The following is a 19,117-nucleotide window of genomic DNA, read 5'->3' on the forward strand; positions in this document are numbered from 1 at the left end:
AGGGAATATGGGAAGGAGTGTAGGCACATCATCGTCGACGTCAAGCTGCATGGACAGATGTATAATTTTGCCTGTGCTTTGCCTTGTTTGGCTGCGGCGCCTCCTTCCCTGCCAGTCCAGCAACCACTCCCAGAGCTGCTCCGGCTTCCATCTCCACGTTCATTCTCACTAGGATGGCCCTACTTTTATTGCGATTGACTGATACCGCCCGCCCATCCCGGCCACCCATCGTTAATTTCTTACTGTACCGAGGACGGGGCCGCTGGCCACCCTGGCAAGTGATCCGGCTCTCGGGGCTTGCAGGCCGTCAAAACTGTTCCCTCTGCATTTTGCCTCTGCCGCTGCCGCTTCGCATGGCATCGTCCCCATATTTCCTGCCCGTCCACCACTGACAGCCTTCTTAACCTCCTACACCCACGTTACTTTATTACTCGCCCTCTTCGCAAAAAATCCACCAGCCTTGCGCCACTTCACCGTTGCGCCCTACGTCCTTTTCAGTATGAAACCCTGACAATTGGACGCCCTCAATAGCAAAAGAATAAGGGCATCGGCCACTGAAACACTCTCGTTCTTTGCTTCCTTCCTCGAACTCACCCTTCGAGTGAAACCCACGACCACAACGCACACCGTCTCATCCAACCCTGAACAACCCACCCCCTGGTTGCGTTGTCGATCAACCCCCAAAGGTTTAAAGGATCCGCAACAAGAGGAGAACGACGTGGTAGTTAGCTCGACTTATCGTGGGACAAATTACCAACGGATGTCGACTGTCGCGTATCCACTAGCACCAAATCTTCCCACTCATGCGCCTGAACTCGCCTGGATACCCACGTCCGCCTCCCCCTCCCCGGTCCTGACCCTCGACCCTCGAACGGTCTTGCTAGTATTCCGTCTTTGGGGGAAACATCTACAACCCAAATCAGAAGCCCCCAGAAACATTTGGTCCTGTTTCTGCCAATCCTGCTTGCTCCCGGCGATCGTCATAACTGAGGAAATTCATCCTCCACTCTGCCACTCATACTCACCACCCAGATCCAACGCAGAAGAGAACGCTTGAGCCCTCGCCTCCCCCAAGTGTTTTCCCTCGCCAAACGCGACCTCTTGATACTTTGTTCTTTCCATCTCCCTCTCCGAACAATCCTCCCTTCAAACCCTAAATATCGCCAGCCTGGTTCGTATCAATTGAAACCGGTGCTCCTTGTTGTATGCCGACCTAACGACCCTCAAGGCTGCACTGGACTGCGGTCAGTGCGCTTTGTCCTGGATAAGGCCAATGCGTCATTCGACAACTCCAGAACATCGGCCCGCCAAAGTTGCGAAAACAAGCAGGATTATTATTTAGAGAAGGAAAAAGAACTCCAAGATCTGTCAACGCCAAATGCACTGTTCCCCGTCATCGCCCAAGGCTACGGCTTCTTTCCCCCACCCTGCCTCTATGACGGCGGCCTCCGAATCCGTCGACATTCCAAGTCGCGCTTCAATATCTCCCTCCGTATCTAGCGCATCCTCTTCCGCCTCTGAATCTGATACACAATCTCAGCCACAATCCCCTCGACCGTCTTCGAGACGTACACGAATGGACAGACCTCGACTTGGAGAGAGGCAACGGTCAAATTCCATCATTGTTCCTAAAGGTCGGGATGTGTTTCAGCGAGAAAAACCACAATATCCTCCCGATGATGCAAGAGCAATGAGTCCTAGACGGAACAGTGAAGATATTGAGAGACTAGAGCGTGGTGTTCGTGAAAGTCTCAAAGAGTATGATGATTGGTCGTCGATGTGATCTTGTTTGTACTAACTGTCCATTCTAGACAAGCTCGAAGTCTCCAATCCTCACTCGCCGCCTTAGCGGAAAAGATTGATGAAGTGAAAATTGATCACGACAAACTCGAAACCGAAAACCGATTTCTCCAAGACTACATTGGCGGTCTGACGAGAACAATGTCGAAAGATAATCTCGGTCGCAGTGCCAGTACCAGTGGGAAGAAAAAAGGAAAACGATGAACGACTTTATGACTCCCGCATTACACTAACTTTTCCTTCGTGAGCAAATATCTAAGGACGGTTTTGATCATGCTAGCATAGCGAATGGACTGGATGGTGCAGGTGGGAGAGATTTCTGGTCTAGGCCTCAGCACACGCAAGAGGAAAACGGGAACGACAAAACCTCTGGATGGGAGTCTTTTTTTTCCACGTCACTCCTTTCAACGCACTTTTAACGATACCCACGTCTCACTTTCTTCCAAACAAATTCGACGATGCGCAACAAGAAAGTAGATTTTGAGAAATTTCGTTGTCGTTGTCACTTCTTCAGGACGAATTGAGCATCCTTTTTGGGGCAGTCGAGAGACTCTTATCAACGGACCAGCAAAGCTTATCCACTATTATACCAAGGTAACAGGGGAAGGCATGGTTCCTTCTTCTATCTGGGCACAACTGATCTTGAAGATCGAACTTATTGTACAACAACGCGACAATTCCAGCGGGCCTTTACTGGTTGGCGTATTAGTTTTTTATTTTGGCAGATTGCAGATTTTACTCATTTGGGCCACTTTGTTGACTTCTATGACCAATGGGAAATCTGGTTAAACAAAAAAAGGTCAAATACCAAATGACTGGCGAGAAGGGAGGGAGGTAATGAATGATGCTACTGTTGTCTTTTATCTGGCTGGTTGGCTGACTGGCTGTTCCAAAGCTCAGAAACGGAAACAGCAATCTTGTGAGACCATGCGAAGATAGAATCAAGTTGATTGGCAGCGTGTGAATGTGAATGTTTGCATCCATCCACAATGAATCAAAGTCAGCATCGATTGATTTACTGATTGATCAATGCATTGAGTCACATTACAATTCCTTGGTATTGCGATTACGGCCTCGAGTTCTACGTGGTTGCGTTGATCATTCGCGAGAATATTGCTCCCTCCTGCTCTGTCTACTGCTAGTCGTTGCCCTGCTCGGCCTCGCCAGGCTTTATGGAGTCATCTGACAACCTACTCACGGTTACTCTGATCGTCTCGCCTGGTCTCATCTCATAACCCAATCCTCTACAAAGCACAGAGTACTCTCCCCTTCCGTCACGTATGACTCGGTAACCCCCAAAGGACTGGTGGTTACTTGGGCATATTTCAATCGACTTGTCTGTATCTCTATCCAACCGGGCCCCCACTTTACTCGGTGTTGGGCACGTCGCAGACTGCATACCGTATGCCGTGCGTAGTGCGGTTCCCTGTGTAGAGTGCCATAGCATGCCGGCTCAGATCCTGCTCACAGGATTCGGCTGCGCTAGATCCAATGCCGGCTCCAGTTGGATTTCGGTTGGAAATAAGCTGCGTTGGACTTGCAGACTGTAGTGCTGGTGCCCGGATCCTCGGAGTGAAATCCCATTCATTCCAGCCCACCCCGTCCACTGAGAGGTACAGACATAGACGGACGTGTACGTGTATCGATGGTAAGGTGTCGGTCTACCATGTCCGCTCTTTGCGTGCGTAAGGGGGGATGGGATGGGGTAGGTAGTCTTGGGCTTCACTTCGGCTCTTCTCTGTGCTTTTGCTTTGCTGTCTGTTCCTGAGAGGCGGATACATTTACCCGGCTTGGTATCCGAGTCATGTCAGATGTGTTTCCATCCTTTTTCTCCTTCCGGTATTCCAGACTATCTTTTGCACTATGCAGGTATCGTGCCGGCCAGATAAGAGGTATCCGCGTGACGCACGTCCCTTCGCTTGCCTTCCGTCCCAGGCCACGGGGGATATGGATCTTCTCTGGAGCTAATAGCTTCTTGACACAAGGCCATTGTTGAGGAGATTAGAATGCGGGAAATATCCATCCCAATGTTCTGGCTCCGGGTCGAGTCGAGTCGGGGTCAGATCCACATGTCGCTTTCCGCACGTGCGAAGTCGAGATGAGTTGAATTGGACAGCCACGGTTGAAGAATGTATGCAAGGGACACTGGAGCGCAACGCGAACCGTAGGGAGACTTGGCATCATGGAATATCTCGTTGCAGAATCGCCCGCTTTGGGACATCACCGTGAGGAATCAGTGGTGCAAGAGGCATTGGAGAATCTTTTCGCCTGCAGACTCGAAGCGACGGAAGCGCCAGGGCTTGGCCTTGGGAAGGATCGACCTGGCACTCCATGAAACATCTCAAACCAAATCACTTAATATTAAAACATCTCTTTGGCTTCCTCCATGCCTGCATGCTTGGTCGGCTACATCTTAATCCTGCGAGTCAGCAACAGCAACGCCCAAAGTCTGGTCCGTCTAGCCCTGGGAAAAGAGACGGAGCTCCTAGTTGGGTCTGAATAGGGTAACACCCTCTTGAATTGGGAATACAGCTACGTCTGGCAGCATGGACTATTCGCATCTTCACCCCGTTGTCATGGCCTCATCATATTCCCTCGCTATAAGAATATCATCACGAACGGAGATCGATCTCCTTGTGGAGAGCTCGCTCATTCATTTCTATCCAGGCGAGACCTCAAAATCCTTTTAATACCTGCATTAGCACCTAAGCTTTGGGTGGTCAGGTTCGTGGTGAGCACGGCCAACACGAGGCTGTACAGAATCGGAGGAAGCAAAGTTCAAGACGGCTGTCAGACGGGCAAGTACGTCAAGAATCGAGAACCCTGTAATACGCAAGACCAGAAGTTCATCGTGATCTTTCAAGGCGTACACATCATGTGCGAAGGCCGACCGGCTTGCCAAAAGTGTGATCGAAGCAAACAGAATGCGGAGGCTATGGCAATCCGGTTCAGAATCAGGAAGAATATCAAAAAGTCCAGGGCATTTGTCCTCCATCCACCCGAGCTTCCCTATTCAATAATCTCACAACTAGATATGGACACTAGGGAGAGGCGAGCATTTAGCTTCTTCTAGACTCGAATCGCTCCCAGAACTAGGGGCAAACCTTTCGTCCGCCCTGTGGTCAAGATGGATTGATCATGGCGCACCAGGAGGAAGCGATCAAACATACGGTCATTGGGTATTGGCACCCTGCCCGAGCGTTTCCTGAATTCTGGTTCCGATAATGCCGGCTTGGTGGAATTTGTCATGCAACAGTATGGAAATGCCATGAAGAGTGTGGCCAAGTTTGACAGACACTCAGCATAGGCGGTGGACGTTGCTTTGACAGTGTCCATATTGTTCGCTGGTATTGAAATCATCAAAGAACACTACATGTCCTCGATAAGTCACATCTACTCTGACATGAAGGCCATGGCCGAACTGGCTCTTCGTCCTGAGCCATCTCGAGAACACGACGTCCAGAGAAATCTCGTGGTCCAGACGCTCTTATGTCTAGATACCCAAGTCACGGAATTTGGCGACGATGGGTTCCAAGCGCCACCAACGTTTGCAATCACTTCATTATTTCCTGTGTCTGAATCATCCAGACACCAAAGCCGCTCGGTCATGCCTTGAGATGTACTGCGATCAAATCTTGCATTTGGTCCATGATGTTGACAACGCCATAGAAAAGTCTGATTTTTCCAGGAAAAGCTTCCTAATCCATGTATCAACGATATCAAGTCCTTTGGCAAAACCTCAACAAGATGGAAACAAGCCTTTGGTCACATGCTCCAGAAAAGTTGAAGCCGCCATATTTCCGTACTGATTCTTCAAGTCTCAGGTATTGTTTCAGGCATCACTTGGGACACTAGCATGGCATGGGGGGAGGTCATCCTATGAAAGACGAAATTTCTGTGTGTCAGATGGAATACTGCCTCTCAAGTCTCAACATACACCATTTTAAGAGGTATTATGTTGGGAGACGAGCTCCGTGTGACGGATCCTCCACATCCACAGGTCAAAAGGTGAAGCAGATGGAAGTTTAACCAAATGCATATGCTCTTCTACTTCCTCATCCCAAGGTGGCTAAGGGAAAAGAGAATTCTGCTCCCCCCAACCCAAAACACCACACACGTGCAACTGCAGTGGTTGTCCTCGTCTGAGACCACAATCATTAAAGTCAAACCTGACTGGCTTGCTCATTGTTTGCTCACAAGACATCTTCTTGACATGTTCAACGACCCTAAGCTTCTTTGGACTCAAGTGTCTTCCCGTGAATCTCGGCGACTTGTTCGTCACTTCCTCGACTGCTGCCTTGCAGGCGGTCGAGGCCAAGCTCGGCATTGATTTGAGCCATGCGTTCCTGATCCGCCGTGGCAATGCCACTAGAGCCGAAAACGATATCCATCTCTTCAAGGGTGAGCTGCTTAGTCTCAGGCACTATTCATGATATTAGCGGCTTGTCCCACGAAGTTGAAGTGTATTGATGGTTTACCAAAGAACCAGATAAAGCCAGCGCCCATTGTGATCAACAATCCGAAGAGAATGAACGTCCCGTATCTAATACCGGTGATCATGTCTGGAGTGACTTGTCCCACAATAAAGTTATTCATCCAGTTGGATGAAGCCCCAAGGGCGATTCCATACGGACGAGCCGACAATGGCCATACTTCGGCGACGACGATCCAGGCGCTGCAAATAACTGTCAATAGCACGGAACAGCAGGTTGAATCTATCCTCGTTGACTCACCAGGGACCCCAAGACCAACCAAAATGCACAACGAAGAGCCAGACTAAGAGGAAGTTTAGCTTCGACATTTTGTTCTTAATATCGGGGGAACTTACCCATGACAATAGCAGCCCAGCCAGCTGCTTTGTGAGTGGGCCATTGATGCTCATTTTTGGCAAAGATGACAGCAATAATGAAATGGCAGAGACCCATCCCAATGGCACCAAGAGCCAAGGCAGGTCTTCTTCCGATTCTATCGATATACAAGATTGAAGGGATAGTTGCCAATAGCATCACAATGCCGACAACACCAGTTGCCAGAAGCGAGGTGGTGTTTGATGACAATCCAAGAGCACCGAAGATCTGCAACGGTTAGTTTCTGTGATCCGAAGGGTGGATAATTCGGCACTGCCAGGATTCGACTGATTTGGGGGACTCTCAAATTTTCTCAATCAGGGATGCTCGGGGCTCGAGCCTCGAACCTCGCCGCTCAAAACAGCGAGAACTTTCTATCTTTCCTGAAAGGGAATGGCGTGGTAAGAGAGACGTTTTCCAAGGGCGTTTTGACATTCCCAACTCCTCCTCTTTGCCAAGTCGAATAACAGACACAGCGCGAGATCTTTGTAACTTACCTGAGGAGCATAGTAAAGTACGGCGTTGATCCCTGTCCACTGTTGGAAGAACATTGTCACAGTGGCAACAATGACGCGACGGAACATCGGCATCGTCTTGAAGAGAGATGCGATGGCGACAAACTGCAATTTGATGGTGTTGACGGGGGTCATTTGGGCCAGATGAGGGAAAGTGGCCTGCACGGTTCTCTTCTCGAAAATGGATTGCGCTTTGATTTCGAGGAACTCAAGTTCAATGAGTTCATGGTCAATTGGCATGGACCTTAGGGTGGCTAATGTCTTGCGTGCCTCTTCCTCTCGATCGTGGTGAATGAGCCAACGAGGAGTATATGGCATGAAGACCATACCGACAAGAAGAATGAGGGCGGGGAATAGTTGAAGGGCAAGAGGTACCAGCCAGGCGGCGTCGGATTGACCCTCACCGGTTCCTCCGATGTAGTTGGTGCCATAATCCTGGAAACAATCAGCTTGAATACCTCAACGGTTTCAGCGTCCTTACGATCCAGAAGCTGACCATAATACCGAACTCGATGGCGAATTGTTGAACACCAATGAGCAATCCTCTCAACTCAGGAGGCGAGCATTCCGCAACATACATCGGTACGATCATGGACAGTGAACCCACGCCCATACCGACGACGAAACGACCTCCAAGGATGGCAGAGTGGCCGGCTGAAGTTGCTGTACATTGCACAATGACACCGAGAATGAAGATGCAAGTGTTGACCAAGATTGCGTACTTTCTTGATATGATTTCGGCGAGGAAGCCCGAGTACAATGTTCCTAACCAGGCACCCAGTTCGAGAATGGACGTGAGCCATCCCTTTTTGGTGGAGTTGGTCGTATAGTCTCCCATATGGTTGTTGAAAGAGGTCATGGTTCTGTGAGGTAATGAATGTCAGTTCCGTGATCACCATTGCAAAGGAATGCCATCGTGAGGACAAAAGGACAGCAGAACAACAGTGATTCCCAAGGAAAACAAAAGGCGATCACTCTCTTGGATGGAACTCGCTCGACTGGAAATACAGGCTCTCCCCATCTCGAATCGATGCTTCCCAAAATAACTTTCTAATCCGACAATGCGATCAAAAACGTCCGGGTAGATGAAAGACAGAACACTCACAAGACGCCACTGAAAACGCCTTGGTTGTAACCATAGAGAAGACCACCGATGCAAGCAAAACAGGCAATTCCAAAGACACGGAAATTCCTGAGAAGTGCCTGTGGACCGGCTTTACCTGTAAGCTGCAGCCGATGCTGAAGAGCAGCATCGCTGAATTGAGATGGTTTGGTGGTGCCGACCATTTTGCAATGTCAACCGCAAAAATGTGAGACAGAAATGGAAGGCAAAGAGGATTGAAGAGTATCTAAAGACAGGATGATCTATATTGTACGCTATCAAGAGAGCGCTCCCGACTCTCAACTCCCAACTCCCAACTTTTTGTCTTCAGGCTAATTCGGAACCCCCTCGAGCAGCACATGGCGCGGAGAAGGACTTTGCGTAGACCACGATACCCGTAGTTATAGATATCTCATTGGAGGTGATGGACATACCCCTGGTAGGCGGTCACCCCCACCGGGACAATATTTGAGCGAAGCACTTGGAATAAGGGCCGGCAAGCATGTTTGGGGATCGGCAACTAACCTTCCATTTCGAAAAGGAAGCTGGCATCCGGGAAATACTCTCCCGGTCTGACAAAGAGTCCGCTCTTCCAAAGTGAGAGGTTGCCCGTATATGCATCTGGAAACCCCTTTGTGTCAGACTGGACCATTTTGGGACCCACACTGCACAGCACGGACCCATGAATGAAGAAACACGAAACTGAAATGCCCGTCGAATGTTCCATGGAATCATGAATGCGAACTAGTCAACCTGTCACCTGCTGAGAGGGCGGACTGCTAAGGGTATCATGAGAGGCATTACGGGCCCCAATTCCTCCACATGTCGCCTCCACCTCCACAATCAAAAAGGGAGAATTTAGCCTAATACCTGGACGGAGAGGTTGTATTCGGGTGTGCTCTGGATGGGTTCGACTCAATTTTATCCAAAATGAGTACGACATCGGGTCTCATCTGCACCGTCTCGTGGCATTGAAAGAAACCACTGCGGTCATTGGTGCATATAGAGTTTGGCCTTCGTCGGGTGCCGTATTTCCCTCCGGACACCCGAAGTCTTGATGATAAACAGCTAGCTTTCTCTTGTGGTGGATAAGGCAGTGTGGACCTGCGATTACAACAATTTCCTTCATTAGAGGCTTGGACCTTGGACCTTCTTCTCTCTTTATATCCATCCCCCATCCTTAACCAAGCCGCGGATGACTACCGTTGACAAAGTCTTTTTGAACGAGAAGCGTTTTCAATGACGTCTACTCTGATTAGGAGGATGACAGATACTTTGGACACAAGATATCCGGAGGTTAGTCGAAGCAGGTAAATGTGTCATGATGACACTGTAGGAACATCGACACAAGGATTCACCCTCTGCTATGTGCATCTTCTGATGGCTTTCTCTTCTTGCCGTCTGGAAAGTTATGCAAGGACAAGAAAAGCGGTTATAATAGCAAAAATGCATCGCGTCTTGGGAAACCCCTTTGTCGACATCCCGAACTCAACGTGAGCCTGGCCAGCCAGGAACAATATAAAGAAGCAAGAGGCATGATAACCATCCTCAGACATGACGGTCTATGGCCTCATATGCCGATTCGGGGGAAAGTTCTTCGCCGTATGAAATGGCGTTGAATTACTGTGAGTGTATGATTCGAGACTAGCTTACGAGAGACTATGTCGCCTAAACTATCAAGAGGTTACAAGATGCTTGCCATGCATTCAAAGAGTCACATCAACAAGAGGTCTCTCGGTAGATTTCCGCAACTCCTTCTCCGCCCTGTGCGTACACATATACTCGAGTCACGTGATCGAATTTCCTCGCCTTTGATAATGATCAGACCCTTTCAACACCAGTCCGTCCTCTGCAAGCATCGATGAGGCTGAGCAACTACGACAATATATCACTTAGCGCCCTCATATTTTCATTTTCTCCTTCCACCAGCTGATTCAATGGAGCTGTGCGAGCTGTCGCGTTTGCATTGCAGCATGTCCCCCCCTTCAACTCAAACCGCAGCTGCAGCCTCTCGGTGTTCAGGATCATTGGCCTTTCCTGAACCGGGGTTCCTTTGCCACCGATCCGCTCTTCTCGATACGGTCCCTATACTGGCAGAAGAATTAGGATGCTATTACAAGATTTACAGGATAGGATGGATTTGTGTGCTGCCGACCGACGGTGAGCGTGCTGGATGAATGCCACGAGATACTTCCACACCCGTTGCACGATCCGAACAGCTACGTTTCTGGTAGAATTGGGAACCAAAACAAGGTGATCGCATGCTTGCCTGCTGGTACGATAGGCCTCATATCGGCAGATCGCGTCGCCGCGCACATGAAGGCCATATTCACTGCCATACGTATGGGTTTGATGGTCGGCCCCTGGCGGAGGAGCCCCGAGTACACAGCATGACACTAGACTGGGAGGTGTGGGCCTTTACATACCCAGGCCTATCTCACAATCAGCTCTTTGACTCATCCCATGTCCATGTCCAAGGTCATAGTACGTGTGACGGTGAAAAAGCCGGCCGGAGAAGACATGAATCCGGTGATTCATGACGGCCTGATTGCATCCGGCAGCCAAGTGATGGGGGATAGCGTAACTCACGATCGACTAGAGCAAGAATTGGATGTGTTGTGTTTTGAGATGGAGGCCGCACGCGTTCTGGATAATGTCTCATGTCTCGTGGTGAGAGGCATATCTGATTATGCGAACTCGCGCAAGAACGAGGCATGGCAAGACTACGTAGCGGCAATGGCTGCTGCCCATGCAAAGGGGCTGCTCGGCGTGACGCCTAGCTTTCGACTTAAGAACTCATCCACGACGGAGGTTCGATAGGACGATGATTCGGTCGAACGATGGCACATCCTCGATTAACCATGACCTCAAGGAGCAGAGTTCGTCCAGATAGAAGCGATTTGTGTAACTATGAACGGTGCTTGCTTTGCGCTATCATGGTTAACCCGCAGTTTGTTGTACGCAAGTCCATCTGCGCCGAGGCTGGGAGACCAAAAAGTCCACGGTGAGTTACAACGATGTATGGGCTCGATGGGGCCGAGCAAGTGCGTGTTATTGATCCTCATACGGACCAGTCTAACCTAGGATAATCCCGAAGATTGCAAATTGCCATTGAATGCGCATTCTGCTTTCGTGGAGTTCATGCGTCACTCCTTCAAATATATGCCAGTATCAGCACAGATGTCATCCGTGCATGTCAGTACTTTTCTCAACGCTCTGAAGTTGCCTCGATGGAATGACCCTGGGGCAGATCAATGCTAGCTTGTTCTCATCTGGCTGGAGGACAATGGAGAAGACGATGGTGACGAATAAGAAGATAGTCGACCACGGAGTACGAGGCAGTGGTCAGTAGTCTGGGACAATCTCGATCATATTCAGCTCCTAAGCCGGGGCTGCCACCCTCGGGGTGATACCGAGGGCCACGAGGCGTCTGGTCCACCTCATACGCTAAAAATCATGCAAGACGACATTGCACGACGGACATCACCAGGTCGAGTTGTGATGGTAACCTCTTGCGGCCCAGATGTGGCTCAGCGTTCTAGCTGAAGGCTTACCAGGAATATCAATGGGCCTTTTTCTAAACCCGAATCTCGACAAATTCTCTTGACGTACCTGGATATAACAAGTTCTACCGGTGACCAGGATCCCGACCCAGCAATTGACCGGCTTTTGGATGCGTTGGCTTACAGTCCCCCGGCAATCACACAGGCAGTCGTCTTTATCATTCGCAACCGGACATCCATTGGGACAAATATGGCTTCATTCGACCACGACGGTCAACAATTCTTGGAACACCTCGCCACCGACCTTCATGATGCCCGTCGACCACGAAATAATCCCAATACGATTTTCCGCACGTGCAAGGCTTCTTTCGACCAAATCCAGACTCAGGACTCGACAAAAGCTGAGATATTGTCCCTGATGGCGATAGCATCCTACGTGGACTCCTGTGTGAGCCAATGTCACAAGCACAATTCGAGATGTCAGTGAGCACGCTCCTTAGGCTATGCATTGATTAGCGAACATGGGAAAGATGAGTATTTGTTTATCCATCCACTGGTCCAGGTGTCTATTCATTTTGGGTTGGGTTGAAATACATTGACTGGTAGAAGTCCGTCACCACGCCCTGCAACATCTGGCTGAAACACTCCCCTCGGATACCCAAGAAGACAGGGAAATTTGCAAGATTCTCATGCGGCATAGTCAAGTAGTTCTCCGACATGGACTACCCATCGGTGAAAGTGAGGATCCCAGTCTTGCTGTGTTGCTATTCAAGATGGTATGGTACGAGGATTCCGTCGGGTATTTCGACGGTGCGCATAATTACATTCAAAAGGCCTTGAACTTCCAACCCAAGCTAGCCGAACACCACGCAACGAGAAGTATATAAGAGCATGGACCTACTCTCAGGGACCAAGGCAGGTTCGAGCAGGGAGAACAAATGATCCGACAGGCAGTGACAGGCCTGGGACAAAATGCTGGGAACAGATCGTCCCGCCACCAACATCCGTGCAGCCAATCGAGCGCTGGTGCTCAGGGACCAAGTGAGATACGAGGAGGCCGAAAAGAAAATGCACCCAATACCGACGACGGCCGAAGAGACACAAGGAAAAGAACATCCTATAACCCTAGTCTTTGTGGACTAATCTGGCATCAGTCCCTCGGGTCCGGGGAAAATCTGACGAGGCTGAGGTGATGCATCGGAGAGCACTGGCTGAGTTCGAGAGGTGGCTGGGCCGGAATCATCCGAGTAAGATTCTGAGCGTTCATTGGGTCGCAGCCTTACTCTCAGAGAAAGAAGATGCGGATGGAGCGTCACAGGTTTCAACTCGCGAAATCATTTGATGTCAGATAACTGATGAGATATCGAGTGCCCTGGTCTCATAGGTGTAGTGTATACAACATGGTTGTTATGATGCGGACATGACCTCTTCCTCTTCCCTCCTCCCACTTCTACCTCAATCATTTTTGAAGGAAGGAATTCTACTCCTACATGAGGCTAGAGATTAATCGAAAAGGAACGCATAACAATCCTCGTTGAGAACTACCACTTGGAGAGGCTGCTGGGGGCGAATTCCCACGTGACCTAAGGGAGATTTGTACGACATTCATTGCCCCGCCCCGAATCCATCGAACTTCACTTCCTTCACCTCCTCCCGCAGTATCACGTACCAGGGACTCCTCTCGTTGGAACTCGCTCTCTGAATCTTTCCGACTGCCTATAAATCTGCGAGAGCACGGACGGTAGCAATCTACACGCAACTTCTATGAGGGAAACCCGCTGTTTCCGAACGACATCGGGACATATTGACCGGAAGGTGGAGGCCGACAGCTGTGCTATTTCCTTCCAAGGAGTCGATTGCACGGGCATACCACGAAATACGCTTAGGGCCTATTCGTCCCAAACTCAGGTCCGTGGAATCAGGAACCTTCTCATACTGACCTGGTCTAACGAGGACTGTTTTGAAGACCAACTTCTCCCGTCTCAAACCCACTTTTCCTGACCAAAGGAATGGGCCTCTTCAAATCTCTCAAGGGGAAACTCGACGTCGGCACCGATGACCCCACGCAATCCAGCAGCCAGGACCAGTACAACACATGGTCGACATCACAGGAGAAACATAGAATATTCGGACGGAGCGATGAGGACCCTCAGTTTTCGACATCAAACACAAGCCACGGTCGAGCTGGTGAGGGACCATACGCACCTCCGCCAGGCCCGCCACCGTCTCAGCGGCGCGGGCAAGGCGGAGGCCAGGAATTCGCTCCCCCACCAGATCCTCCACCGTCTCATCGACAGAATCAAACGTATGGCGGCGAAAGTGTCGATGGCTATGCTCCTCCCCCCGGCCCTCCTCCCTCACAGCGCCATCATCTACCGTCAAGCAATAACGCCGATGGCGACGAGGAATTCGCTCCACCACCCGGCCCGCCGCCGTCTCAATCTCCCAAGGATAGTAATCCACCGCCGTACCACGACTGGACCGTGATCCCGGACACAGCGCTCCTCCCTCCCCCTCCGCCCTTGCCGCAAGACTACTCACCAACGAACAATGCAAGCTACGTCTCAGCGGCCCGGGCCCATGAATGGTGCATGCGACACCCGGTTTTCACGCCTTCGATGCCCGCACCGGAGATCTACGCGACTGTCGCGCGCGGAGAGATGGCGCTCGAGAAACCGCCTCCCGCACTGACGGGCCGAGGGTTCACGTTGCGGCGCGAGGGCGGCCTGACATCAAGCACATGGCGAATCAAAACGGGACCCACGCAACAAGACGCAGTCACCATGTCCAGTCTCCCCATGTACTTCGCGGCTGTAGATAACCCGGCCCGCACCCGTCGGCAGAAGACCATCTACTTTGAAATCACCGTGCGAGGGATTGCCAACGCAAACTCTGGCGTCGCCATCGGCTTTGCAGCCAAGCCTTACCCGCCGTGGCGTCTACCGGGCTGGCACCGCGCGAGTATCGGGGTGCACGGCGACGATGGGCGGAGATTCGTCAACGATGCCTGGGGCGGGCGCGACTTCGTCGATGCCTTCCAACCGCATCAGACTATTGGGGTGGGCATGACGTTTTCGACGCAGCAAGTTTCAGGAAATACAGTCAAGACGTCTGCATTCGTCACGAGAGATGGGAGAACGGATTTTGAGCGCTGGCGCTGGGAAATTGACGAGGAGCGCGATGAACGTGACGAGGGCGTCGATGGGCTCATGGGCGAAGGCGACTTGTATGCTGCTATCGGTGTGTTTGGCGGGGTCGAGGTCGATGTCAAGTTCAGAGACGGCTTGGATTGGAGGCCTGAGGTTTGAGGAAATCAATACTGATGAGATGAGGATTGATAACAGCTACAAGCCAAGTGTTTGAGATTGATGGCTTCCAGTCTTACCCTTGCCCGACAACGCCTTGCATTTACACACCCCCACGCCCGCCCAGATCGTTGCGAATACGGCAAGGATGCGGCCAGCTCGATCCTTCCACTACCCGGCAAGGTCGGCAAAAGTGCGGATTCGGAGCGTTCCTTCAGACGAAACCGGGGTACAGGGGTGGCAGGACATCTTCCTCTCTCTCGCGGTCCCCTGTCGTACCATGCATGACAAGAAGAGAAGAAGACAGATATTGTCAGTAAGTTGGTCAAAATGGGAAAATAGATAAGGCTGAATCCTCAAGCATACCCGGCCAACCTGCCCGAACCGGCCTAACTTACTTTAAATATCGCTCCTTCAAATCCTCCTGAGTTCCAATATGTCCTCCGTCAGATAGATTGAGAGACAAACCATCGGCCACGAGCAATCTCATTCCTACAGAACGTTCCCTGCGTTGGTAATTACCCAGGGACACAAAGCACTCATCGTGATGGAAGAACGTTCTCCGCTCATACAACAAGTGTTACATGACGCCTTCGGTCCCCTCCCCTCTTTGCCCGCCAAGTTTGTCATCTGTATCTTCTCTTTTAAAACCGACAAGCATTTGTCGTAAGCATATGATCAAAACCCTGGATCTTTCTCCGTGTGATTCTTTTCCTTGGAGCCCATAGGCCTCATGAATCTGGACGAGGGAGGAAAATCAGATCTCACCGGCCCGCCGTGTCCATTGCCACGTTCAGGGCACCTCCCAGCCACCAGTCAATGCTTGGACTAGGGCGGTGGGGTTGAAACCACCGCAAAACCAACCAAAGTATGTCCATGCGAAGGCGGCTAAGCGACCCGTCGCAAGTCAGACAAAAGCAGGCCGCTAATGCAGGCACCAAGTCGGCGCTTACAACCCCCACTAACAAGAAAGAGTCAATAGTGTCGAAGTCAGGTTAGTGGTAAATAAGCGTTGCATTACACGTTTAGGTTAAATGCAAGATGTGGCGCCCATACAGCCATACGGGAGAAACACTCACCGACACCTCAGATAGCAACGAGAATGAGATGGCAGGGAGTTTGTTGGGGGATTTCTTTCATGGACAGTAACAACCGTTTCCTCCTGGCCACAAAGTGGATTACAGTCACACGGGACGTTGAATCTGATACGAGTTAAATGTACACTAGACTGTCTTTGGATAAGTCAATACAGGTGCTAGTTTGAAGGGGGAGACGACCTGAAATCGGGTAATAAACAAACGTCGCCGGCAACGTGAACTATTGCGACAGTTCGATGGTACCCTACAATGGGGTCATTGGTGGACCAAAACACTCCAGTCCCGCTTGCCGAAGCCCGGACGGCCTCAAACGTGCCTGTTGTCATGAAAATGTTGCTCCTTCCTCCGTGTGCCGAACAGGGGGCTATAGGCTCCACCATTAAAACGCTGGTGAGAGGTTACCATGGACAAACGATCCTCAACAACTCGACAAGTAGAGAGAGAACAGAGCACTCTTTCATATCCCAGAGCATTCAATACATCTTAAGGTGCACCCAGTCTGACACCGTGTTTGTCCTGCAGGTCTTCAATTACAGAGTGTGTCAGTACCGGCGTCTGAGAGCATGTGAAAGACGAAGGAATGCCGGTTTTGAGATCTATGGTGTCCAGACTTTGTTCCGTTCGATTCTTTTTTCCGAATATTTCACTTCCCGTGTAGGCCATCTCATTTCGGACACCAAGAAACGATTCTCCCGGGATATCAAATCTGTACGCGTTCGTGCAGAAGAGAGCTGCAATTCCGACTCTCGAACATGCTCTTGGGCTTTCTGACGTTCCTCGTTTTCTATGCGGAGCTGGTTTGTAGAGGGTGACATCTCATGGGTGAGACGCTCATTCTGAACCTGCAGCCGGTCAAGCCTCAATGCGAGACATACCGTAGGCTGTGAGCCTGTCGACATCGAAGAAGAAAGTCAGTTTATGTATGAGGTAGGCTGATAAATGTGACAGACACACTTGAACCATTTGTGGGGTGCTTCGCTACGCAGCCGAGGTTGCGCGACAGCTTCAATGGACGTGCCGACTTCTCGACATAGCTCCATGTATGCTCCAATGGAATGCTTTCTCAGTTGCTTTTGGAAGAGATGATCTCTCTCAAGCTGTCGCACCATATGTATCCATCTTCGGGTTGTGGTGTAAGTCGCACCAGGGATGGTTCAATCGACATTCTAAGCTGTGGTCTTAATGGTCTATCAGCGGTCGACGACCTTACGGAAGCTGCCCTTACAGTGTACGCCAATGACTAGCTAAGGTTCGGCGGACACTCTCGACGCCATTTGGCCCTATTTCCCACTCTCAAGACGTCCTTCCTTCGCCTTCTCAAGCAGGATACTGAGCAAGAGGGCCTCTCATTCCAAAGCCCCAACAGGAGTCAGTCCGCCGTCAGTACCAAACACAATGTCGACAAGAACTAGAACTGGGACATTTTGCAAAGTGGGCTCGCCACAGGTCTTTGCGGATACCGACATTTGAGCTTTTTCTCTAGTGCAAACCCTCACTGTTCAACGATATTCTTCTTCCGAGTCCGTACTACCTCGATCGAGCACGAGGAGAGACAACGGACGGCGTTAAATGGGCCCAAAAAAATGACAAGCTGTATTGGGCCGGTTCTGCAACGGGCGGATATGCCACCGATACCAACTGGATGACAATGCAGCGTCAGCGACTGGCCCTGACGACTATGAATTCATCGTCGCCAATCCGACTGCTTCACAAGAAAGAGCGTACTTGGGTTACACGAGATGCGACCACGGGGGAAATTTCGGACCTGCTGTCGATACGTATCGTTGGTGTGACCGGTCAGTGCACACCCTCTGCGTGCAGGGAAGAAAAAGAGGCATTTGGCATTGGAAATCAGGAGCTGAAAGATGCGGAAAGCGAGGCTCATTGGCACCGGCTCCTTCTTGACATGGATGGCAATAGCTTCAGTGGAAGGTTTTATCGTCTCCTCCGGACGAACTCGGTCGTTTTGAAGCAGACCGTCTTCCAGGAATGGCACGACGATCGCTTGGTGCCTTGGGTCCATTTCGTACCCATCAGTACCAGCTTTGAGGAGCTTCCCGAAGTGACGAGATTTCTGGCGAAAACGGACGAAGGCCGGTCCATTGCCCACAGAATTGCGTCGGAATCGAAGGAATGGGCACGACAAGCACTGCGCGAAATAGATCTCCAATTAGTATGGTTTAGGTTATTGCTAGAATATGGCCGGCTAGAAAATGGACATGATGTGTAAAACAGAAGTAAATCAACAAGCCCCCCGCTTGAGTTGCCTAAAATCGATCAGGAACTCACGTATTTCTGTGCCGAAGTCCCGCTTCCGGAATGGCGGATACGGGAAGAATGGCGCATTGTCAAGCCCGGAATCTTGCTATCCGCCAGAGAATCACAACAGACCATCTTATACACAACCTCAAGGGACATCGGTAGAGAAATCCAGCTAGATGTGTGGTATTGTTCCTGAGATGTGAAATGAATTATCGCTGTTAAGTTGGCTTACAACGAGATGGATCGAATTCCGAAGTGTCATCGTCCAACAGCTCATTGCTTACGAGGCTCTTCAATTCCTTGGATGGGTCCATAAAAGCCGAGACCGATGACTTTGTGATTGCTGCAACAGATAGCAACCCGCAGTCAAGCCAAGCAGCTTGTTCGGTCCCCATATTGGTCGAATATGGATTTCTGGTTAGGTCTCGCAATCAAACGGTCTGCAAATTGGTCGGCGGCACGGTCCATTGGCGACGTTTGGAGACCAGCAGTTGGATTGTAATGGGTGGTTGATGTGATAGCCAGCATCCAGGGTGGCTCATGTTAGCGGGGGAAATCAGCGGGGAGAACAGACGGCGTCCGAAACGGCAAGACGGCGGCGAGAATGGACACTCGCCCCTCGTCCAACGGCATCAACAGCGCTCTCACCTCCGTCCGGCAATGAGAGGGTGCTGAGGCGCACAGAT

The 19,117-nt window shown here is 50.7% G+C and overlaps 5 protein-coding genes across 5 annotated transcripts; 4 read left to right on the forward strand and 1 right to left on the reverse strand.

Annotated features, from left to right (window-relative positions):
• Positions 1 to 1,435: 1,435 nt before the first annotated feature.
• Z518_02670 (uncharacterized protein) lies at positions 1,436 to 2,004 on the forward strand (the record flags this gene model as incomplete). Its single annotated transcript, XM_013419697.1, has 2 exons — positions 1,436 to 1,758; positions 1,812 to 2,004. 2 exons carry the CDS (start codon positions 1,436 to 1,438, stop codon positions 2,002 to 2,004), a joined length of 516 nt encoding a protein of 171 aa, XP_013275151.1.
• Positions 2,005 to 6,026: 4,022 nt separating this feature from the next.
• On the reverse strand, positions 6,027 to 8,449 carry Z518_02671 (uncharacterized protein; the record flags this gene model as incomplete). The annotated part of the gene is made up of 7 exons (XM_013419698.1): positions 6,027 to 6,223; positions 6,279 to 6,475; positions 6,534 to 6,576; positions 6,629 to 6,875; positions 7,145 to 7,597; positions 7,644 to 8,025; positions 8,268 to 8,449. 7 exons carry the CDS (start codon positions 8,447 to 8,449, stop codon positions 6,027 to 6,029), a joined length of 1,701 nt encoding a protein of 566 aa, XP_013275152.1.
• A 2,278-nt stretch (positions 8,450 to 10,727) lies between these two features.
• Positions 10,728 to 11,084, forward strand: Z518_02672 (uncharacterized protein; the record flags this gene model as incomplete). The annotated part of the gene is made up of 1 exon (XM_013419699.1): positions 10,728 to 11,084. One exon carries the CDS (start codon positions 10,728 to 10,730, stop codon positions 11,082 to 11,084), a length of 357 nt encoding a protein of 118 aa, XP_013275153.1.
• Positions 11,085 to 13,776: 2,692 nt separating this feature from the next.
• On the forward strand, positions 13,777 to 15,075 carry Z518_02673 (uncharacterized protein; the record flags this gene model as incomplete). Its single annotated transcript, XM_013419700.1, has 1 exon — positions 13,777 to 15,075. One exon carries the CDS (start codon positions 13,777 to 13,779, stop codon positions 15,073 to 15,075), a length of 1,299 nt encoding a protein of 432 aa, XP_013275154.1.
• A 2,742-nt stretch (positions 15,076 to 17,817) lies between these two features.
• On the forward strand, positions 17,818 to 18,399 carry Z518_02674 (uncharacterized protein; the record flags this gene model as incomplete). Its single annotated transcript, XM_013419701.1, has 1 exon — positions 17,818 to 18,399. One exon carries the CDS (start codon positions 17,818 to 17,820, stop codon positions 18,397 to 18,399), a length of 582 nt encoding a protein of 193 aa, XP_013275155.1.
• Positions 18,400 to 19,117: the final 718 nt, after the last annotated feature.

Source organism: Rhinocladiella mackenziei (genome assembly GCF_000835555.1).
Source record: "Rhinocladiella mackenziei CBS 650.93 unplaced genomic scaffold supercont1.2, whole genome shotgun sequence".
NCBI classification, from domain to species: domain Eukaryota; kingdom Fungi; phylum Ascomycota; class Eurotiomycetes; order Chaetothyriales; family Herpotrichiellaceae; genus Rhinocladiella; species Rhinocladiella mackenziei.